The sequence below is a fragment of the Aythya ferina genome (genome assembly GCF_964211825.1).
Source record: "Aythya ferina genome assembly, chromosome: 2".
Taxonomy (NCBI): domain Eukaryota; kingdom Metazoa; phylum Chordata; class Aves; order Anseriformes; family Anatidae; genus Aythya; species Aythya ferina.
Window position 1 is genome coordinate 7434893 of NC_140297.1, and position 25282 is coordinate 7460174.

A 25282-nucleotide genomic window follows, 5' to 3' on the forward strand; every position below is an offset into this window, starting at 1 on the left:
TAAAATAAACAAGGAGATTATAAAGCAGTATTTAAAAATACCTGAAAATATTTCAAACACCATTCTTGTTAAAAGCTGAGCAGATGCAAGCCCCAAAGGCCTCCATTTTTAATGGTAATGCCAGGAAGGTTCAGACCGTATCGTTCTTCCAAATACCAAAAACCAGCATAATTAAGAAAACACCGTGCTGAATACAACAAAAAGCACAACTCTGCTCATCCACATCCATTATTTTTTAAGCAAAACCTGTGATTTCTGTTCAATCATCCCCCTTTGCTTATTTTCCTAAGCCTCCATTTAATACCATCTCTGCATCTTACCACAAAGATCTGTAGAAAGACCTCACCGATTAAAGATTATCTTCGTAAAGCTGACAACATGACAACTTCTTTACTATGGTAATTTTTTATGTACCGAGTAGAGCGCTTAGAAATTTTAAGCAATTTAGTTAGGCTTCGGATCAAGCAAATCACTCGAAATTTTCCCTCCTGCTTTCCATATTCTCAAGTCATTTTTTTTCAAAACTTGAAATGAAATGGGGTTTTCGAACCCCAAAAAAGCCTATTAAAGCAGCATAGGAATGAGCTGCCACACTGGGGTGTTCAGATTTACATACTGCTACAGCTCCAGAGCTAAGTTGCCATACCTTAAGAGTCTTCCTGAATAATGCTCTGACACCATGCTTGCCAACTGGATCGCCACTTCTTCTTTTGCTTTCTTAAAAATTGCTTCTGAGGCTGTCAGGGAACCCTCAGTTGCTCAGATGAGCAAGGTAAGCAATGAGATAAAACGAGTCAACCATACCACCCAGAAGGGCTAGAGCAGCAGCTACTACCAGAAATCTACCAGTACATTCCAGCTTTTATTTGTCAGTTAAAAAACATGATGAATAAGATTTTAAACACCTCACACATATATATATGTATGAATACTCATTAATATTAAACAGAGGCAAAACCAAGACTTTGATAGAAAGTCAAAGAACCCACATACGTCTAGATGCAAATGCACGTAACAAATTGGTCAGATGCCTGAGTAAATAAACTGCCAGGCCTGAAAATTGAGTGAATCAAAAGAAAGAACCGAAGAAAAAAGAAATGCTAAGCAGGCTATCTTGAGAGACGTGCACACACACCAAAATCTCCGCTGTACTGTACTTTAAACCTTCAGAAAACAAAGCCAAGAAGAAACCAAAATGAATTAACATACATACTTTGGACTAGGTCAATGAAATATGTCCACACAAGCTTTATTAATGCAATCACGAGTTCAGTGAAGCCCAATGGACATCTCAACTGGTAAACAGAGTAATGAGAAACATTGTCATATCCAGTTAGAACAGATTTGCAAACAATAGACATCCTAACTAATGAGAAACATGACTGTAACTTGCAAGTTTAAGAGACCCTCAAGGTAAGTAAAGCTCCAAAATGCTCTCCGCAACTTAAAAGACACAAACCAAATAACTTTACTATCAAGAAAATGGTTGTTGCATGTCAAAAATTCATCTGTATATGAGCATCGAGAAAAGAAAACATACTTTCCCAGCTGAAGAAAGATGCCAATGCTGCAAACCACATCATAAACCCATAGAATGCCAGAGGGACTTCCAAGAAGACACAAAGCCCCAACCAACAACAGCAACAAAAAAAAAAGCAAAGCAAATTTGGTGGCAAGTAGAGGAGCTAACATACAGCTTGTTCTTATTTAAACCATTTTTCTGTAAGCCCTGAGCACATACTTGCATCTGCATTGCCAACAGTGCTCAGAACATTTAAATAGAAACTTTACTCTTAAAATGCAGCAACATCACACTAGAAAGAAACCCAGAATTTTAGCAAATGCAAAATGTGAGCAGCTGTAAATGCAAAACCATACATTAAGTCAACTGCTATACCTCTCATTCAGAACTTTTTTAAATGTCTCACACAAAGAAAATTTGTTCTCAGCAACTACTTTTTCCACTACCGCAGAGTATTTCCAGCACACCTTACACTTTTTTGTGCCTTTTTTAGCTGAGTGACAAGTTAGAAAGCACTGAGGCCAGTGAAAAATGATTACCAAGCAATATAGCCTGGACACAACAAGCAAACAGGGATTACTTCGGCTCCAAACCAGTTACACACAACTCCAATCAGCCCCCACATTGCTGCTCCACAGTCAGAAACGGAGAACTACAAAAGAGTTTGCTGCTTAGTTCTTGAAAAACCAGAAGCCAAAACTTTCCTGGTGTGACCGTGGGATAAAGATGTCCCATTTGGTCCAACTACTCCTCCAAAATCAATCAATGCTGAGCTCTTACTGTGCTCTCCCCGAGGATCTCCCAAGAAGGATAAAACAGAATAATCAAAACAGCTTCTCTCTTTGTTGGCCAACTGCTGTATTGCAGAGCAGAAAGTTTCTCAACAATTTCAGCAAAGACTGAATAGGAAATATGCAGAATGGCAATCGATGCAAATTTCATCTCTCATCTCTACGTGCTGCACTGTGCAATAGATGTGTCTAAAAAATTATTTGCAGAATTTGAGAAGATTAGTAGAGAAATTAAACAACGGCCCGTGAAAAGGCAAGCCTGAAATGGAAACTATTTCACCAGGGAAATTAATTCTTCAAAAATCCTTAAATATTTACATTATAAACATCTATTCAAAACTGAAAATGTGCTAATGACAGGAGGTTGAGACACCATCAGTACAGGGGAGAAGCAAGGTACCATAGAGAAAGAACTGGAACTGAAATAATCTAAATATGGTGAAACTCAATAGAGCAAAAAAGACAAGCTTGAACACTATCAGAAGGATTCTGTTATAAGACAGAATATTATTAAGAAATTGACTACTGATGGGAATGAGCAGATCACAAAATGGCAACAATCTACCACCATAATCATCCAGAAAAAAAGGCACTAAAACTTTCCAGCAGTGAGATTTGGAAATAGAAATGTCAAATTTTGGATGCTCATTTCATTCTTTTTTTATTTATACATGCACACACACATATGAATGTTTTAACGTCTTCGAGCTCATTTAGAACTTAATTCTGTCAGGTTCATTCATTCTGAATAGTCTCTTACTTTGAAAGCAGAAGCACAGCAATCAATTAAATTATTCAAAGTAAAGCATTTATTCAATATGAGTGTATGTAAAAGCAGATGGCATAAGGAAAGCTGTATTATACAGCTTGTATTGAAAGACTGATTTAAAGCAGCTTTTTCCTCCACACAATGGAGAACATTTACTGGCATCATACACATTGATTTGTTATTTTAATATAATGCATGAAAAACTTTAAGAATCAATTAAAAATATGCCTAAGCATGATCATTGGAAAAAAAATGGCAAAATTATGCAGACTTGCTCACGGCACAACTGATTAATAAAGAATTAATTAATAAGAAACTAAAATTATTAAAATAATCTACTAGACATGACTAAGTAAGACCAAAAAGCATACCTACATGTGGTAAATCAATGGGAAATCTGTCTCATCTTCACTCCAACGTGATACCACAACATGACACCAGAAGGCTGCCCTTTTCAAAGGTACTTACTTTTCCAAATACATGACCATTCCAAACTAAAAGTCAACATTTGTATATGTACTTCTATCAGTATTTCTAACAACAACCTAGGCTTTGTGTTGAACACCAGCTTTCCTACACCACCTCCTCTTTGCAACTAGTATAAAAGTAATAGTGAATTTTTTTCCTGTATTTGAGTCACACAACTTCAGAATACAAACTGGCAAACCCAAAACTATTTCCTCTACCGAGCAGGGCATTTGCTAACATGAATTCAACTATTCTTTTTCCTGTATTTCAGTCAGCCATGTACCTTCTACAATCTAGCTATCCCAGAACAGGTCCTGAAGTCAGCCTCTCTGATATATTGCAAGAGTAGATTTTATCATGAATACTTGTCCAAAAAAACCTTATGATGAATGTAAACTCACAGATCTGTACGTGGATATTGTTGGTCATCCCTTGTATTGCATTAGTTTACTGCCTGTTTTTCAACCCCATCTCACTGTCTATTTCCCTACTGGTTCAAACGTTCTAATTTAATTTTTTTTTACTCACTTCTGTGCTCCCTGAGACAACAGCTTTGTCCACGTTCACCGATAGCTGCTCTTCAGTCTGGCAGACTCCCATTGACCACTCCGCACAGCGGTGATGAGCCCAGCAATGACCTAATGCATTGTGAGGAAAGGAAAGCTTCAGTTTTACAACTCTATCGAGCATTTCTTTTAAATATTGAACTGCATTCTAGTAGAATACACTTGTCAGAGAAAATGAGCAGTCTTTCTTCCTCCTGTTTTCCTTGTTGTAACATTTAATGCCTTTATTATCATACACCAAATACAATGCAGTTACTATCAGATACCAAATATACTGCAATTTTTTGATATATAAAACATCTTCCACTTCATTTTAGCATATTCTCTACATCTGTTTCTAGCTTTCAGATGCCTGATCATAAAATCCTAATAAGAGGGTATATACATGTTTGTGCATAAGACAGACAAAAAGGTCTTGGTTTTAACTCTAGACATTTGTCTATATATGTACTCTTAAGATGTTTCCCAATGACCACATGTAGATCTGTACGTTTATGTAGAACATGCTCAAATGACACTTTAGAATTCTACATAAAACTTTTAAAAGGTAAAAACATAGCATGAACAGAAGAACCACAGAAGAAAACTGTCTCAATACAATAGATGCGTAACACAGATTTAAATACAAACGTGTTATTGGTAAATGAGTATCTGCTTAAAAACAGAGTTTGCAGAAATCAATGGGTATATCGTAAAAAAAAGTTTCTAATTCAGCCATGGGAAAAGACAGTGTAACCGATGAATACTTCCAAAGGAATTCTGTGACAGCTTTTTCCTAGATTTGAAACAATGCTGTGAATTAGCTGCTGAAATTAGATACTGCAGTTGGCCAACTTAAGCATTCAGCCACAAAAAAACTCCCTCAAAAATTCTGCAATAGCCTGGGAAGAGTCCACTACCAATAATAATGACAAAGTACTTTATATTGATCAAATCCCCATCCCCACACACTGTAGTATAACTATTTAAGACAGAAGTTGTTGTTTTAAATTAGACTTTGAAATCAATTTTCACACTCATGAAAGAATAACATTTATATTACTGCACAGGTTTAAACAGAAATGTATTTCCATTTTTTGAGTCAAAATACGTGAGTGGACTACTGGCATCAAAAGCATGTGGACATAAACGTTTTCTGAAAAAGTAATTCGTGATTGAATAAAAAGAGAAGCTACATTAAAACAAAAGAGTAAATGACAACCCAGACAGTTTTCTAACAGAAAAACATGCAAATGTGTTTTACCTCTATTGTTCTATGAATACCTGCTCTTCTAAATCTTTCCTCCCATTATTTTAGATAATCTATAAGATCAGCATGAAGTTGGGTGAGGCTACAGGATTGGGACTTTAAAAATTGTATTAAGCTGTGTCTTATTTCTTTCCTCTTTTCTCCACAAAATACAACTGTGATACTGAAGATGTTAACTACCTGAACAACAGTTCAGCAACAGATTAAAACTATTTCCTCATATAGTCACAGAATCATTTAGGTTGGAAAAGATCTTCAAGATCCTGAAGTCCAACCATTGAAATGTCCTTCCAAATATCTTTGCTAAGATTCTGTCCAGTACTTTACAGAAACATCACATAACATTGGTAAAATGTTATGAAAATGGAAATGTTAAGAAAGCATAATCAAATTTACAAACACCAGAGCACAGAAAATCAACAGCTGAATAACTTCACTCATTGTCACTGCAGCTGCTGGTGTATGCAAAACATTGAAGAAGAGCAATGTATCTTACCTGTTGGCTCAAATAAGGCTTGAACATCAATGTCATCTGGTAAGCCAACTAAACTGAGTTCATCCCAGAATTTGACAACCTGATCGTCAGAAGCAGTTTGGGTGCTTACACTTGTACATGATGCTATACTCGATCGAGATCTGTATCAAGGAGCAGGAAAAAAAAACACAAAACTCAGAAGTGACCACACACTTTGTTCAGTTAGCTAGATACTTGTAAATGATAAAAAACTCAGGGAAAACCAATTTTTCCAAACACAGTTAAAATATAATCTACATGACCAAAAATCTGACTTCCTCATGCTCTAACCCAACACCTTTTGGGTTAATGAAGTTTTCAGTTAAAGCTACTATTCAACAGTCAAAAGAGAGCTTGATAAAATTCCCCTTTCTGCAGCTTGCTCTTCTCCTATTGTTCAGGATACACATTTTGTTTCTTTGTTTTTTTAATCCTCTTCTATTTAATGTTAAAACTTGCCCAACATTAGGAATGGAGAATTAAGGAACAGCAAGCAGTCTGTGTTACTCTGGGGAAGAACAGGTGTAGAAGGAAGGCAAGAGGGTGGTGAAGGTGGGGAGCATCAACCTCTGTTGCAGAGGATAAGTAAGAAAAGAAGGGAGGGGTAGGGACAGCCAGAAGAAATGCAGGGGGATTCAGAAATTCAGTGTTATAAAGGTTACTATCTTGTGCTGACATGGGAATATCTCATTTCTAACTGTATTAATTTGTTCCCCCAATTCTAATCTTAACAGAAAACAGGTAATAACACTCAGTCAACTAACAGAAGGAAGTGGTGATTCCTCCTCCTTTATTTCCTGCAGGCAAAAATTTATCTTGGACATCTGAGGATCTGCATTAAGCTTACTTACTCAAGAGATCTGACCTCATTCAATGCTTCAGTGGTTAGCAGGAAACAGGGTGGTGGTGTGTTTTTTTTTTCTATTGATGTTCTTTGAACTTCATTATTCTCCCCCATTAGTAACTCTAAGCTGTACATGTGCCGTTTCTTCTGAGTTTCTAGAGTTGAGACGGCATAAAAATACCTCTCTGCTGAGTGCTCTCCTGCATACAACCACTAAAAAAGGACACTACCAATGAGCTGGTGCCAAGAGCCACAGTAAACAGCGGACTTGTAACCGGTGATAACTCTGCCTTCCTAAATACTACCTGTGCTCTACTCCAAAAACAACATTCAGAAATATACGGGGGAAAAAATCAATAAAAAAACTTGTGGGAAAAAAAAAAAAAAAGAGTAACAACACCCTTGCACTGCCAGAGAGAGCTTAAAAGTTTTTAATTACTAAATGATATTCTAATGACTCATGACAGTTAGCTCCAGCACCATCAGCAGTGCGATGCCCCTCACAGAGCACCGAATTAACCCGCTCTGGGCTACAAAACTCCCTCCTGAACAGGCCCCACGCTCAGCAGAGCCGGTTCCAACATTAAACCACCACTCAAAACACCAAAATTGAAAAAAAAAAAAAAAATTAACCCCGGTTGACACGGCATTTCTCCCAGGATCCAATCCAGTCAGCAAACATCCTCATTCACTCTGCAGTTTTATCCTGAAGTGACACACGCTCCGCCCCAGCCTGTTTGTGGTTTTGTGTGTTTTTTTTTTTAAGGCACTATTTGACGTGAATATCAAACACCGAGTAACCGCGTGAGGGGACGGGGTAGCTCCGTGAGGCTGAAGACAAGCTGTTTTCCCCCACCAGCACCCTCCACCACCCACTTTTATGATGTTGACAGAGCCGTACGGCAGCGTGCTGTCGGCCTCGCCAAGCACAAAACGACCTCTGCCAGCGAGCCGGGCCCGAGCACTGAACCTTAACAAGTCTCGTTGGGCACACCCAGCCGAAAATACGTCACCAAAGCGCTCCTGGCAGATCTGGCACCCCTAGGAGTGAAGCTGGGTGGCAAAGAGCCATGTGCCACACAGCCACAGCCGCCCTGCCAGCGGCTGTGGGACCCTGTTTGTGGCTCCATCTTAAAGCAAGGGGGCTGCTGCTGCTCCCTTCCCTTCCTTTCTTTTCCCTTCTTTTCCTTTCCCTTCCCCTCAGCTTCCCTCAGCGGGGCCTCGGGGCTGGCGGCGGCCCCACACCCTCAGCCAATTCCCGACCTTCAGCGCGGCCCCACTGGGGGCTGAGCCTAACAACCCGCTTGTCTGATCAGTCACAGCCGAAGCGTCGTCGCCGTATCTTTAATAAAACCTTTCTGTGGAGTTGTGTGTGTGTGTTCCTGCAATTTTTCAGAATTAGTGAGTTGAGTAATTCAGGGCCTGGAGCACTTCCCCTCTGAGGGGAATGTCTATAAATGCCTGGAGGTATTTCAGTGCTGTTCTCAGTGGTGCCCAGTGCCAGGACAGGAGGCCATAGACCCAGCCTGGAGCCCAGAAGGTTCCCCTGACCCCCAGGCAGCCCAGAGGCTGTGGGGTCTCCTCCTTGGAGAGCTCCAAAAGCCGCCTGGCCATGGGCCTGGGCACCCTGCTCTGGGTGGCCCTGCTGGGGCAGGGGCTGGGCCCGAGAGACACCGAGGTGCTGCCAGCCTCACCGGGCTGGGATTCTGTGGTACTGAAAGGTGGCACCTACCAGACAGGACACGGGATACTGCTAGTTCAGCGACTGACAACACCGTTTTAGGAAAGCCAATGAACACCACTTTCAAAGGGTACTGAACACGCTGTGTGTGTGTAACTCTCCTGTCACAGTGGCATGAACCGGTTTTGGAGGACACGGGGAAAACGCTTCCAAGAGATGGAAAGGTTTCTATCTACCCTATTGTACAAAATAAATAGCACTTCAAAAATCCATTATCTTCTATCCTTTTGCATACTGTCTTCAATTTAATTTCACAGAATCACACAGAATTGTAAGGGTTGGAAGGGAACTCAAGAGATCATTGGGTCCAATCCCCAGCCCCCATACTTTGAACTCACAAGATCTGTGCTTTTACAATAACTTGTAAATAATCTTTTCTATCATATTCTTGTCAGGATTCTCACTTAAATAGAGAAACTGATCTTTAAGAAGTGAAAAGGAGGCAACCATTTCTGGGTGGAACCAGGAGTTCAACTCAATGATCTTCGTGGGCCCCTTCCAACTTAGGATATTCTACAATTCCTACCTGTTTTCCTATACCGCTTAAATTCTTTCAAAATAAACCAAAAAACAAAGAAACAAACAAACCTACTTAACGAAACACATCAAATTTTCACAAATGCAACAGTACAAGTACCTCTAGACATGCTTCGTGAGCTGCACAGAAATGAAAAGCATAAAACCATAAAACTGACTTACTTCTTCTGTCCTCTCTGTTTGCGTGGCACTGAGTTTTGCCTTGGAGTTTTCTCGCAAGCTCCATCGGTGCTGTCGCTGGCTTCGCTCTTGTTTAAAGGCTGGTTTTTCCATGGGATAACATACCCAGGAGTTGGACTGAATTGTTTTAAGTCTCCTTGTCCTAATGAGCTTCGTTCACCACAGTAACAAAAGGCGCAGAGTTGTTCGCTGCGGGAGGGAAGATAATTATTTCTTTTGAGGGAGGGGGGAAACAGCAGAGATATTCCATCCCAGATCGACTTCCATGCCGATTTAACCCTTCACAGAAAAGCAACAATAGCTCCGAAGTGCTGTCAGATACCAGAACCCAACATGCAGGAGGACTAACTACTTCCAGCCTACTTACACTTATGCTAAAGAACCTTTGAATTTGCAGAAGTGCACGATTCAAATAAATAAACAGCAAATATCGAAGTGCTTAATAAAAAGATCATCTTTTTGTTCAAGATTTCTTAGCACGAGAAGGGTCCACCACTATCCCCAGACACCCAGTAGCTAAAAGGCAGAAGAAAACCGGGCAAAAAAAAGTATATGAGGAACAGTTTGATTAACATCCTGCACCCGTTGGAAGACCTCAGCTCTGCCATCATGGAAAAGGCAAAGCTTTCTGTACACAGTGCCTGTGTGCTCCACATACACTTCCTATAAGCACACTGCCACCACGTATAACAGCACAGCGTGCATATCCTATACACCAAAAGGTTTATTCAGAGAAAAAACAGCCTGGGAAAATCACAGCAATGACTGCAGTCCCACACAGCACAGCATATGATGCGCACAGATCCAACTACCCCCTTTCACACACCAAAACAATACAGTGCCTCCAAGTTTGGCTAGAGGAAATTTGTATTTACAGAGCTGTGACCGTTAAGCCATCCCTGTACCACTTGCAATTATGTTTTAGCATGCAGAACGTCGCAACAGCACTGAAATGACAGCTCTGACAGCACTCCTTGTGGCACATCATATGGAAGCTTCTGAAAAATATTTCTGTAATAAACATATCCACAAACTTAAAATGTGAACTTCTGCAACTAATGCAGTTTGCATTAGTTTAAAGGAAGGCCACTTAACACATTTTTATGCTTAAATGAGCAATTCTGTTTTCTTCATATTCCCGCCCCTAAGACCCCAGAAAGATGCCTGAGGGAATCAGGCTCTTGGCTGGAGGCCTCGTTTTGACTGGATCCCGTTTAAATAGATTTAAGTGCGTCTGCAAGGTGGCATGTTTGGGTTTTGGGCTGCGTTGGGTGGGTGGGTGGAGGGAGGTAACGTGGGAAGAAGGGGAAATCTTAAGGCTAAACTCCTGCATACATTTCCCAGTAAATACTGGAAAGAAAATATGGAGTACCTGTGCTTTTCTGCCAGGTGAGGTCTGAGCAGCGACAGAAGAAGATAAACAAAAAATAGAAGTTCCAGCTTTGAACAGAAGACCCCAAAAACCCAGCAAAGCCACCTCAGATTTGATTTAGCACACTCTGTGACAGGTCTTTTGCCTGCACCACAGAGCAACGCTAGGAAAAAGAAAGATGAAAGCAATTAAAAGCGAGGTACATCAAACACCTTTGAACTGTGCTGCTATTACAGAGCTGGCAATACCAGATAAAGCCTAACACAGGGAGCAGCATGTCAGGAGCACTCAGCCCGAAAGGAGGCCGCTTCCTTTCACTTACAGGCAGGATTGCACTTTCCCCAGGGCAGACACACTGCTGGGGTCATGCAGGTTGGTGGGCAGGTAAAATAGGCGCGGTTCCTGGTACTCAAATTAATATCCTGCCATAGTACCGATAGGAAATGTTCACCTCCACTTTTCCGGCCGAGGTCCCACGTCCCTCACGGATCCTGCCTGAGCACAAACCCCTGAGCTGATGGTAAATGCTTGCTGCTTTCCCGAAATCTTTACGAAAAGATACTCGAAGGAAAAGTGATGTGAAGAAAATGAGGATAAACGCAGCATGAGACTGGGGGGAAAAACGCATAGTTACGGCTAAATGGGAGATACATCTGCCTCACAAGCTAGCTTTCCATGTGGCACGGCACCAAATCAGTGCTGCTGCCTATGTCAGCGCGTGTAACCCACCAGACTGGCAGCGAAACCTGATCTGACCTCGCAGGCAGAGCTTGTAAGGCGGGCACGCAAAGCTATTTAGGCTAGCTGAGACTAGAGAGACTTGTGAGGAGACTTAAGAGATTTAAACAGGCAGCACAATGGCATATAAATTACACTGGTTACAAGCACAAGATTATCCACAGTGGAATAAATAATTATTCACACATCCTGTTAGGACAGACAATTGCTACTCACTGAAAGGCTTGAGGATAATTACGAGCAAAGAAACAAAGCTCCTCGAAGTGAAGTCGCAGGAAACCTGTGCTAATGTTACGATGTATAAAAGGGAAATATGAAAGAGTAATGAAAATAATAAACCGACTTTTAAAGCTTTTTTTTTTTTTTTCAAAAGGCAGGCGGGGGTAAAGCAGCTACTTCTGGAGACTTCAGCCCCTGTACCACGACTTCCAGCAGGAGCTTTGTGCAGGAGGAGGGAAGCGAAACAGCAAGAGCTGAGAGCTTCACAGCTACTCCTTGGAGCGGTGTGGACAGCTGTGATGCTGTCAGGAATCAGCTGGTTTGTGCTGCTGCTGCTGCTGCTCCAGCAGAGCTGAGGACCACGGGTGAAGAGCTGGGGAATCCTTCGCTGAAGGCTCACAAACAGGCAGACGCAGGAGTCAGAGAGAGGAAAAGCAGAGCACTGCCAGACCGCAGCCAAGAGGGGAGGGATTACAAAAGGGGGAAAAAAAATGAGTTGTCACACTTGCACGGGAGGGCGAAGAGAGCATGCTGATAAGCTGCAAGTGCACCTGTCCCCCGAAGGCCTGGAAACAAGCTGAGCCAGCACCCCGACGCTGGAGAAGCTCGGCAGGAAAGCCGCATTCCTCCACTCCCCAACACATCACATCGCTGGTTTGTCAGGAGGTATGGAGTGGCCACTTCCATCACGTAAGCCTTTTAGGTTTAAGCGCTCAGTAAATATTTTAAGTTATGTCTGCACGGGCAGAAGGTAGAGTTTTTTTATTCGCATCATCTGAGGATAGCAGCAAGTACTTGCGAATCGACTTTCCATATGTCAACATGCAATTAGAGGAGCTAAATCTGCGGTGCAAGAAGAGCTCTCACGGTGAAGATAATGAAATTGAGATATTGGCAACTCTTAAGATCAAACCCTAGATCTGTTATCGTAATTAGCATATTTTCAGAACAGGCTAATTCAAAATGGGATAACAAGCAGGAGATGATGTGTCACGTATCTTTTTAGAAGCTACTAAGGGAAAAAGGGAAGACTAAGCTCACTGCATTTAAGATACACGTATGGTGCTCCAAGAGAAAATTTGAAATCATTACTTTAATTTCAACCCAATTCCTGAATTTTCCTAGAACAAATGCTACTTCATATATATAAAATTTAAAATTCCACAGCTGGTTTGTTGCCAGGAGGTGCTGACAACTCACCTCATCCCAAAGGACTTCATATATTTGTATGCAAGCACATCTTAATGTGCTTCGGAGAAAAAAAAGTTCAGAACAAAACAAGACACACAACTGGATTTAGGAGACGCAGTAAGAGGCAATGAGATCAGTGTCTGAAGCTAATGTCTGCTCCTACCAAACCTTTACAGGAGGTCCAGATGTTCCCAGAAGGTCCCAGAGATGCCCTTTCTAAACAGAAACACGTCAATCCCGGCAACCCGCTGCAGCCATTATCTCCTACAAGTCTCTTCCACGAGCAGAAGTGACTCAGCCCTCTGACAACAATCTAAGATGCTACAACCCTCCATGGTCCACATCCCAACAGAAGAAAACAAAATGCCCTGGAGTCATTTAATCCTGGAGGAAGGGAGAACAGTCACTATTTCCTCTACTTAAGCGATGACATATAGTCATTAGGACTCATCCTAAAACACCAACTTTCCTGTTCAAAGCGTTTCATTTCAACACATACGATATTGGGCAACCAGTTGCACAATGTTAAATTAGAACCAGAGAAGGAGAAACATCTTCTGGCTCGCTTGCAAATATGCAGTGAGGGAATTAAGGTAAAATTGAGTCTCAAAGACTTGGTTAACAGAATAAAGGCTGGCCACCAGGCTTACCATCGCTCGAAGAGCACCATGTGCCAATACAGTTACACTCCCAAAAGAAAGCAGAAGCCCCTCCTGGGTCCTTCTGAGATGGCAAATGGCACCGGGGTCCTGTGTCCGCCAAGGCTCCTGGCCAACCAGCAGATGTGCATTCTGGCTTAAGCATGCCTTGTCTACACGGGGTCCCCGTCTCAGATCTATGCTGGTGTCTGCTCAAGTCCTGCTGTGCTGCTGGCAGGAATTACTCCAGGTTGGTCCCCGTGAGCCAGCGTGACCCTCAATGGGATCGGCAGTGGCACCCTTGTTGTGGGGAATATGCACAGTGGAACCCAAAAATCCTACAGAGATGAACTGAAATTGTCAACAGCACAAGAAACGCAAGATTGATGGATTCAACACCCCAGATGCCCTCCTCTTACCTCTTCTCAAACCCCTCCCAGCCTCCTAGGGCACACCAATGAGCAAAGATTTATTGTGCATCCATCTTTCCCAACAGCCTAGGCATTAAGAGCAGAGGTCATCGCTGCTGCTTAAGCAGGAAAAGGCATTGAATTATCTCTGAGGAAACACAAAGCATGGCAACGCCAGTAAGATCCACTAGCTATAACCACTGCCTTATCATTAAATTCTGTGGTGCAGGGGAACACTACTGCCATTTACTGCAATAATGACTGAATTACAGTTTTTCCTCTAAAAATAAAAAGAAGGCGAAGAGGGCGTCATTAGATTTTTGCGATGGGTTGGTTTGCTTCTAAATGAATTATGCAATAATTTCCCCAAGTGTCTACAAATGCCTTCAGGATGCCTTTTTTCACACACTTTGGCGTTTTTGAAAGGTGAAACGGAGAGGCATAAAACCTTGCGTGGTGTCGGCAAAGTTGTTCCAGAATTTTAAACTGGTTTTATGCAAGTATTATTTGCAATTACAAGTAAGCTCGGCAGAATGAAATGGAATGCTTGGGAGCAAAACACAACTTCAGAGCACTGTTTGTACAGATTATGAAAGCAGACTGATGGGAACTGGCCTTGAGAATGAGTCTCTCAGCTAACCCTATCAGTTGTTTTCACATATGCTAAAAAGCTGAATTAAACACTGCAGGGGATCTACTACTTATTTACCTACGCCAAGTTGCAATAATGCACTAACTTTATCTTCATTTTATGTTGTGTTACTTAAAGAGTGAGTTGTTTTTCTCCTTAGTGAAGATACACCATTGTATCACTTACCTAAATTCAAATCAAGACCTGCATGCTACACTTGAACCAAAAAAAGAGATTTCTGACTTCAAACAATGCCAGTGATCTGCAGCAGTGTGAGTTCTAATGTGTGAGATACTCACAGAGGTGAAGTTATTAGACAATTTAGGGAAGTATGGAACATTAACTTTTTATTTCTAAATATCCTGTCCATATCTGACCTTGGATAATGAAGAAGCTTGAAGGAAAACTGCCGAAGCAAATTACGGAGAAATCTCCTTACAGGACATGTGATGGCTTCACATTGATACAGCCAGAGAAACCCAAAAAATCTCCCTCCTGAATTAATAACACTACGAATGAAGAAGTATGAGAAGTGCAAAATAAAGACATTACATGGAAAAAGATGCAGAAGTTCTCAGGTGCAAGCTGTATTTAAATGTCTTACACACAACACTCTCCTTCCCATAGGAAACTGAATCACAGGACAACGTGAAATTTTCAAGTTGTCTGACAGCCTGTACTGCTCCACAGATGTGGTTTTGGAAGCAGCAGTTCACTTACACAGTACAATTGCTTTAAAAAGAAGGGAGGTGGGGGCAGTCCATACAATCTCCAGAACTTCTGGTGAAGAATTTTCAAGCTCGGTTTGCACAAAGCAATTAAACGACGTTAAACAATAACTGCTCCCCAATTTTTTCACACCAGCACAGTTGGAGTTCTACCTCCGCATCATCTACTTCATGATACTCTTCCAAATAGAAAAAAAAAATTACCCCCCAAACACCATCAGCAAAACACCACATTTACCTGGCATTTTAAGATGTAAAAAGTACAAATATGCTTTTATGTACCATCAGTGTGCATCAATTTTAAGTTTTTTTTTTTTCGAGGAAGTTCCATCAAAATCGTTCAGCCGCATTAGGGAATGGAAAGCCATGTTGTTCTGCGTGACGCAAACTTTGTGTCTTTTCTTTGAAACCATGCTTAAAGAAAAGGTGAAGTACACCAGAGTGGGCTCTTTAGTGAAAACCGTGCTGGGTCAGGCTAAAGGTCCAGCCAGCCCGGTATGGTCGGTGTTGGAAATACGATCAGCATGGGGGGTATTAAAGAACAGGGCAAACACATGATACTTGCCATGCCTCCACGTATTTTCAGGTCAGAGCCTTCCTGAACCAGGTGCTATCCCTAAATATTCAGTAATTCTCAAATTCTCTTCCATGAACTCGCCCGGTCTGCTCTTGATTTCACGTAATCTTCCCCCTCACTGCACAACATCCTCTGGCACGGATTTCCACGTCAGTCTAGACAACCGTCTGCCAGGCACAGAATTGCCTCCCTTTATTTTGCATCTGGCCCTGAAAGTTTCACCTGACAAACCCTTGGTTTTTTGCATTAAACTGAGCAGCTGATACGCAGCCACCCTCCGCAGGGCACCTACGATTTTGTAATCCTGTCATCCTCCCCTTCCAGCCTCTTTCAGAGTGAGGGGTCCTACCTTGCTTAACTGTTCCCCACAGGAAAGCTGCTCCGTGTCTGTCATCAACCCTTCTGATGCTCTGTGAATCTTTTCAAGTTTTCTAAACCTGATTTGCAAGTTACAGATACACTTTTTGTAACCCAGATTTGTTTTTCCAAGTGTTTCTGGTCACACCAAGTAGACCGCACGCGCTCAAAGCAAACCTTTGCAGGTCAAACCCACACAAAATTCTCAACGTGAAAATGTGAAACCTGCTCAGAAATCCTCTCAGCACTGAGCAGGCTCCAGTCGCAGTGCCTACGTGAAGGCAGGCTCCAGATGCACCATCCTCTCCCCGTGAACGCTTCCAGCAAAGGTTAGAGACGCTCACAGGGATCATCTCTGCAGTGACAGCTCACGGCTGCTGCGAATCCAGATTCTGTCATTTAAATTGCGAGTGCTTTGAGTCAGCTGTCTGTCTGCCTCCAGGAAAGCCAACACGGGCACGAAGAGAAGAAACTCTCGGCTGGAAGGCAGAGCAGAGGAGGAGGGAACAGGAAACTGCGTTTTGGGACTGAACTGGAAGTGAAGGGAGGCATGATGAGTGAATGGGCAGGGCGAGACTGAAGGCTCACCGTGCAGGGGAAATGGAAGGTGATGGGGAACAGGACAGCTGTATTCACCCAACAGTGGAACAGAAGCGAAGATGCCCGGCTCCTACCGTCGTTCCTGACCGAAATGCAGCGGGGAAACCCTCTGACAAAGCAGGCGTCCCATCCGCTGCTGTGCCCGGGTCTGTGTGAGCTGCTGCCCGACACGTCGTGCTGTCAGAGCTTCAGCGTGGTCTGACAGACTGCCAGCCACCAAACCCAGCTCGTGGGATGCTTCTGCCCGGCTGCCATCTCTCAGAGGGAGGAAAAGCTGTCCGAGCAGCGAACGGATCTGACCTGCCAGGGCTAGGCTCGCTGCCCACAAGCGGCAGGAGAGCTGCACGTAAGCAATGGGGCAGAACCAGGTGGAGAGAGGAAAGCTTTGGAGGATAGCAGGGACAGAAAAAGTGCCTCAAAGCCTTCATCCCTGAGAGGCGAGTAGTAACTGGGAGCAGGACACCAAGAACCTGGAGAACGGGCTCACACAAGGCATTTCGAAATGGGGTTTCCGTGGTTGGACCATCTCTGTGTAGCAGACTAATGCAAGTAGCAAAGGACTGTGCAACTCAAAGGCATGGGTAGGAACGCCGAGTCCCACCAGCACACGAAAGCATAAAAAACATTAAGGCCAGAATGTCAACTCAAAGAATCATGAAGGTTGGAAAAGACCTCCAAGATCATCTGGTCCAACCGTCCCCTTACCACCAGTATCACCCACTAAACCATATCCGTTAGTACTGGAAGAAGATTTAAGAGCAGTTCACATAAACTTCTGTCCAGAATGCCAGCTGCAGTTACCTGCCTGCCTTAGGAAAGGAGCTAACTAGGGGACTTGCAAAGGCCCCGTTCTGCCCTACAAAGCTGAGACAGAACTGCTTTAACAACCAGCAGTCATAAAATTCATTTCCGCAGTCACTGCATGAGACAGACAGGATGGACAAACAGGAAATAATTTTCAATTTTTCTAATTGTTCAGTCTACTGTCTTAGTCTCTACCTACCGACGATATTCAAATCGGGCTGTCTTAGTGATTTCACTCTGAGGTTGGCCAGTCATTGACAGAACGACAAGCTATTATTTTGCTACTATTAAACAACCTATTTTTTTAGGGGGATGATGTAACATGAAAGGATGATGTCTGCACTTTGCAGATGCAAAACTCCATCCCTGACCTCAGAGAATGACACTGTAAATGCTTACACGGATTGATACCATAAATGCTCACCGTAAATGCTAAACCTAGATCCAAAAGCCTGAAGGTAAAGCCATGCAGTGACTTCAGGTGCCCTGTTCCGTGCGTAAGGTCCGCTCTGCACACAGAATTCCTACAGAAAAGCATTTATGTAAAACTACAAACTGTAGTTTCCTGCACACATGTGCAGGAAAGGAAGTGATTAGAGTTTCAAAATTAATCTTATTTCTGGTACCCCCTGAACAAGGTGCTTGACTTTGCAACTTCATCAATTAATTTTTAAACTACTTTATATCACATACTACTTTTTTTCACCAAGTATTTTCTTTGTTCATACAATCAACAGATGTTCACCAACTTCTTTTCAACAGAAGCAGAGAACCCCACCCCTCCATCTCCAGACTCCAAATTTGATCTTAAAAGCTGCAACAAAATAATGGGGGATAGTGTAATTGTGCAGGAATGGAAATGATCTGCTCTGCCCATTTAAAAAGCAAAGCAGAAGACCAGTAAAGTGTGTAGCCAGCTTTTTTGTAGTTTTAGTGACAGTCTCACAAGAGAGCCTCTCATCTAAAAAGCCACGTGAAAATCTCAGCAGCTCCACTGTTCGATTTTTAAAGGATGTTCTGTCTTCGTGATTTCAGCAAAAGGACTGAAAATGCGCAATTAATGCCATTTACAGCCTCAGAAAGCAGACAGAAAATAAAATGAACCAAAAGGTGTTTTTGTTCTCCTACAAAATTGTGTTCTTAGGCCGTTCTTCTTAGCTTTTAATGCTTGGGGCTGACGATGTGGGAAGCAGAGGAGGAAGGTGGAGGTGGGCTCTGCAGCTGGTTCCTGGCCGCGTGCCTTCTCAGGGCTGCGCTGCCCCAGCTCCCTGCCAGCAGCACGAACCCCAGGAGCAGGCTCCTTTCGAAGGGTCTGGATTCCACCCCACCATAAATCCGGGGCTGACAGAAGCTTCTCACAGGGCTTAGAAAAAGAGAAAAAAAAAAAAAAGAAGGAACGACCAAAGGAAAAGGCTCCAACCCCCCTGCCGCTCCTGATATATAAGCGCTGGCAGCGTTGCTTTGAGCACTGCCGGGCTCGATAGTTTATCTTTGCCTGACGTTGTTGCCCCTCCCCACGCGTGGTCAATAATTCACTCAGTGCTCCGCAGCGTACACCCACACCTCACCCCTTGCAGCCTGCCATACCCCGGTCTGGCTGAGGGGGTGTTTATTCTAGGGTTTTAGCACGTTGCTTTCTGAGCACTAATCCTCAATCTGTTGTTAAATTCCCACCCTCTTCGCAGTTAATGGCTCTCCCGGACACCCCGTTCTGTATTATATGCACTGTGAGGCTCCAAAACTGGCTACAACTCCATCACCCTTCTCTTCCATGTTCTTAGTTAGTCTCAGGAGAGGTCAGGAGAAAAATACCACGCCAGCCAAGCTCTGGCTCAGTCCCCATCCTAGTGCTGATGCATCCCTGCTATGCCAAGATCGCTATTTTTCATTAGCAAATTATTTAATTTTTAAAAATTCCTTTTACGCCCCATGTCCTTTGCTTCCCTAACTCCTTTCTTTATCTTTACTGCCAAAGGTAGAAGCCCCAAATTATCTTATATTCAGTTCTATTTACTGAAAAAAGTGGTGCTAAAGTAGTTCTACCTACATCTGCATCTACTGCTGGTAGGAGCTTTGGTTCTCTTCTGTCCCCTACCAATTCCTGCACTGTTACAGTATTACTGCCATACCTCTCGCATACCTACATTTATTTCCATACATATATATTCATTTCCCTTGGATTAAGTTACTTACACTGTAAAATGAAACAGAAAAACTCACACAAGAAGAGATGAAGCTGGTGAATATGACTCATTGGAAGTCAGCTTTAGTGCTGCTTCCCCAAGTTACAGGTCCCAAGCCTTTATGGGGTTTTATTTTATCCTAAATCTTCATACATTCCCTCCCACCCTTACACAAGAGAACTGAAAGTCACCAGTGCGTGTTATTTCACATGCTGTGCTTTCTCCTAAGCAAACAGAGTCAAGGCACTCAGCATCCAGCCCTTCCACCCCTGCGAGGCACGATGCCTGTGTCAACACGTCACGGACAGTGAGACAGGCGATTGATCAAGAAGTCCCAGCTCATAAGAGGCATTCTGCTGTTCCGTTTCAAGACATGGTGCCAATAAAACCTGGCGTTACATTTTTTCCATTATTATGAGGACACGAATGATTTCTGCATCCAAATCTGGAACCAACTGGGATAAGAGAAATCTCCCAATCAACTGTTCCACATCTTTTTAAAACATTTCTTTCAAAAATGTTAGAGACAGGGTATGATCATTACTATTTTACTTATAAATTAATAGCACTTAGCTTTTTAATGCTTCGATCAGCCAAAGCAATGGACCCATGCTATGCTTTCAGCATTGACTAATCGAACTCAGCACTGCCAGTTGGCAGAACAAACATACTGAGTACAAATAAGGGCTGGTTTTTGGGAAAAAAAAAAAAAAAAAAGAAAAAAAAAGGCTTTTTTTTTGGCTGACTGTTGTCCAGTTTTAAAGAAAGAGATTATGGTTAGGGAAAGTGCTGTAATCCACCACCCACGATAAGAGCCAGAGAGTAACCTTGAGAAGAACAGAGAGCAGATGAAACAACATGAGCAACTTCTGCAAATGATCCAAAACAGGACCAAACAAAGAACCAAAACAACTGTTCAGTTCCAGCTGCACTACATATTTACTACAGTTTAGTATTAGCTTAGGAAAATTCCATGAAAATCAGGATTTTTGTGTATTTCTTCCAGGTACACACGCAAGACATATTTAACCAAAATTGTCTGTAAGGAGGGAAGCATCTATTGGAGCTAACAAGCTTGTGAGCAGGTAAAATATGAAAATGATACATGCAAGAAAGTAAATCAAGTAAACTTTTCTGCATGGGAAACGTGCTCTGCGTCTGATTAGGAGGATGTAAAATGATTACATTATTCTCTCCACGTCTGTCGAAATATAATTACACCTGTAAGTGTCTGGTAACTGCTAACAGACTGGCAACAGCAAGCTCTGCAGCCAACGAGAACTGCTACTGGGTTAAAAGCTGTTAGCAGGGCTTCATCACAGAAGCTCTGCTAGAATTCTGTGATACCGTTTCAACAGTGATCACAGGCAGCGTGTTTTAATTTTCCCCAAATAATGTAATTACATATAATTAATACTTTCACTGATTTTGAGGCAATTTATACTGACAATAAGTTGGGAAAAAAAACAGTAATGCTATTTTCTTTATTATGAATTCTTAAATAAGGAAAAAATATAGTAGAATTTGCAAGAGATTTTTTCTTTCTTCCTAAAAACACAGGAATACAAACTGAAACTTAAGAAACAATTGTACATGGATTTGCTTATACACTGTTTTCTCTGCAGGAACACTTCAGTAATCACATTTTATCTCCTATCACTTTTATCTGTTTTAATTTAAACAGCTAATATGCTGTAATCCGAGGGTTTACGAGTGTAATCTGAGGACAACACTCAAGAAACATGCTTTTCACCTTGATCTCCCTCTGCACTAATTAAGCCATCAGTCTCAAACACAAGAGCTGCCAACACAGGCTGCCATTACTAATACTTCAAAGCACCAGCAGCGTGTCCTGAGTCTGTGTTCCAAGTACTCTGTGCCCCGTTACTCAACTCCTAGCCCTGCCCCAGCACCCATCTCCTCACTTACTCACCTGGTTTTCGCTTCGACACCAACAGAGGCGGTGGAGCTTGCAGACTCCTCAGACACTGAGCGCTGAAGGACTGGTGTTAGCTGCTTGGTGCTGTCCACTTCTGCTTGGGCATCTTCTTCTGCAGACTGCTCTTTGACTTCTGTTTAAAAAATAGTAATGAAGAATTATTTAATTTGACTATTAAAACCAGACCTGTAAGAAGGTGATGCGAACATCTATGTTATTTATAGACAGATAAACCCATGTAACTGTCATCAGATGCAACAAAAGTAAGAAAATATTATCTTTCACATCTAAAACATGAAACTGAACGTTTGTAAAGTTATTTACATACTGTAGCACATGATCATGAATTGAAGATGTTCAATCAGCAATGAGGAATAGGATGGAGAGGGTGTTGCTCAACAACAAACAGCCTTTTCATACAAGGCTGCAGTTTTACATGCATTTCCAGCAAGCATCATGCAGAAGGGCTGCCAAAAGCAGCGCTCTCCTTCTCCCCTCATCTATTCTGCGCCCGCATTTTCATCCCACACCAAGTACCAGGGTGACCACACTAACCGGGGTTATAATACACCTTTTTTTCCTCACAGGTTAGCTTTAACTCTAATCAATTCCCTGCTCTAGTTCATTCCTGATTACACTAACTCTTTGCTGGCACAGGGCTGGGGTGCTGAAGGAAGGAAGGAAATGATTTATGCCAGCTTCATGTCCACGTTGAACTGTTGGAATATATTCTGCAGTTTGTGCAGATCCCTTTAATTTACATCAGTTGTTAGACAGAAATATATACATCTACAGCTGACAAAGCTTCTGTTTGTCTAGAAAGTTTCTTTCTGAGCAGAAACACGAAACAACAAGCGGCCACTGTGTGTGCAACTTCAATTCTGCTCCCGTTCGGTCCTGTCCTTTGCACCGAGTGAGTCAGGCGTTTGTCAGGAGAGCGCTGCAGGGCGTCGCTCTGGGCGTACCGGCACACGGAGGCACCAGGGAAGGGAGCTGGTCAAGGCTGGAGAGCAATAAAACATGGTATATCTGCACTCCTCTATACCTTCATTTCGAAACCTAAGCAGGAACAATTGCAGGTCTCCGACTGATGCTCTTTGGCACATCCAGCTTAAGACGCTTTGAAAAACGATTAATGCACGTTTCGCAAGACAAGCAAATATTGCAAAAGATAAATGGTTCAAGTGGAGAACTGGATGGCTAGGAGAATCTGCGACATAGGTGGGCATGCAAAAAAGCTGCTACACACTTTAATCTTACAAGAACGAACAATAAAAGAGGAAAAGCCTTAGGACAAAAGACTGCAACTTGAGGAGAGCCTATCTTGGTCTGTTGTACTGAAATACATCCACCGGAGCAGATCAAGAAGGGGAAATCTTTTCTGTTTGATACAGAAAGATTTAAGCAAAATTATTCTTTAACCTAAAGTGAACTCATTTAGGGAGACACTGTATAATGTGTAAAACCCTTGATGAATGCACCCAAAAGTATTTAAAAGAACCGCAAAATTGAGAAAAAAAGTATAAGAAATTCCTGTTCCTGACTGGGTGTGCCAGGTATTTGAGCTGGTGTAAGCTGGAACTGCTTCACCTATTTCAGTCAAGCTGCTGAGTGCCACACATCTAAAATGGTTTTGGACCTCTGAAACATCCAAAAATGACTGCCTGCTGCAAGGCCAAATGGCTCACTTCAAAACCAGTCCACCAACCTGTCCTCAAAAAAAAAAAAAAAAGAAAGAAAAAAAAAGATGCTGGACAAACACTTTACACTAAATAAATGCCCTGCCTTGCAACCCTCGACTATATAGATATATATAAAACAACAACACCTACAGACCAAAATATCATTTGCTTTTGGCCCATCTGAACAAACAATCCCTACAGTCATTCCTGGACTAGGAAAAGGGCAGTGTCCAACAGAGCCCTTCAGCACAATCTGTAGTTATTTTCCAAAGTATGTTGGATCTAAAGAATAATTTTGTGTAAGTGACCCCAAAATTTACAAGCACAGCCTCAGTTAAGAGCACAAACTCCTTTATATTAGAGATCAGAGGAGAGCTGTTGTGTGTCTTGGAGGGTGCACCACCAGTTGTATACAATTCATGGACACCTACAAGGCAGGCAGATTCTAAATCTCAAAACAAAACCCATAACACAGCCTGGGATACACGAGGTACTCAAGAAAACCCAACACAGCCTGGGACAGCCATGCATGAAGTGCTCAAGGAAGACCACCAGTAACTGTGGCCTTGCTCTGATTCACCTTGACACCTTTAATTAACCCAGCTGAACTCCAAAAGAAAGGAACTTTCCTGTATTTTGTGCCTGCAAAAACTTTCAAGTAAGCAAGAATCATTTCTTTCATCTCACTACACATTAATGGACATCCACAACAGTAGAAATGCAAAGTCTGTGCCCACCAAGAGCACTGCAAGGAGACACGTCCCAGTGCTCCGTCACCCTCCCCGTGAAGTTCTCTGGCACGTTGGTGAGGGACTTCCTGGGCTCCATTTTGTGGCCATTGCCCCTTGTCCTGTCCCCAGAAACCACTGAAAAGAGGTTGCCCATATCCCTCTGTCTCCCACATTTCAGGTATTTACAGATATTGGTAAGATCCCTCCCTCAGTCTTCTTTTCTCAAGGCTGAACAGACCCAGGCCTCTCAGCCTTTCCTCATCATCTTTATGCAGGGTTCCTTCCAGGAGATCCCCGCCTTTTTTGTACCGGGGAGCCCAGAACTGGACTGGGCTCCAAGCTTTCTGACAGAAAATTCAAGAAGAACAGAGGTAACGACCTTCCTGAGCCAAGCTCCTAGGATGTGGGAGCCCTATATGGGGGATCTCCTTATCACCACCTCAGAGACGTTCCTGAAGCGCCAGGCCTAACGCCTTCACTGCTTTCCACTGCACTTAATGAACTTCCTTCAGACTTGGCTATGGCTTCCTACTTTGAAGTTTCTGGGAATGAAGGAACCATGAATGATTAATAAATGTGAGGCTCATTTGCAGATTCCCGTACAAGGCTTTATTTTGCATCCTATTTCCATGACGGCTCCTGTCCCGCTTCAGGTCTGGCCCAACGAGGCGGTGGGGGAACTGGGAACTGAAGGACCTAATTGTGAAATTCCCCACTGTAAGTTCTTGCTTTGTTGTTTTTTTTTGTTTTAACGTCACCATAATCCAACAGGAAACACAGCATTTAAAAAAAATATTTATTTGAAGAGAGCACTTCTTCCCCACCTGACTGGTGAGGAGGGGAAGGCCTTCTTTTCTCAGGTACGTTAAGAGAAATCCCCCAAGGGGCAAGGAGGGAAGTACATCTAGGTGCAAGATAACTTAGCACATTGCCCATGAAATGATGACTGGTAACACGTGCACAAGCCCATGGCATCGTGCACATTGCCTCCTCAGAGATGTGGTAACAAACAGGTAGTAGCTACTCGGGGAGACAGGAGACAGATATACAGGAGAAGGAGCAGGGTTAGGAAAATTTACAGCACGTGTATTAAATTTCTCTTTTAATTAACACTCACAGCCTTTGCCTAAAGATGGGGCTTTGGGGTGACAAGATAAGCCTTAGGTTTTACATTATTTAATAAGTCATTCCCCAATTTCTTATGAGGAAACAAAATCTGTCTCCTAGAGTTCTGCATTTTAAGCATTCAAAAATTTATTTCCGTAATAGTTATTTTTTATTCCTCCTTCTGGAGCAGAAGA

The 25282-nt window shown here is 42.5% G+C and overlaps 1 protein-coding gene across 15 annotated transcripts in view; it reads right to left on the reverse strand.

Annotated features, from left to right (window-relative positions):
• Positions 1–25282, reverse strand: part of KMT2C (lysine methyltransferase 2C) — a 196109-nt gene that overhangs the window by 116058 nt on the left and 54769 nt on the right. For 12 of the 15 annotated variants that reach the window (XM_084507334.1, XM_084507327.1, XM_084507337.1 and 9 more), the window contains 4 exons: positions 21563–21701; positions 9164–9460; positions 5862–6001; positions 4079–4188 (listed from right to left, as the gene is read on the reverse strand). In XM_084507334.1, coding sequence (XP_084363460.1) covers positions 4079–4188; positions 5862–6001; positions 9164–9460; positions 21563–21701 — 686 coding nt within the window. The remainder of the gene's footprint in view (positions 1–4078; positions 4189–5861; positions 6002–9163; positions 9461–21562; positions 21702–25282) is intronic. The other 3 variants (XM_084507326.1, XM_084507330.1, XM_084507339.1) reach the window with 1 other exon arrangement.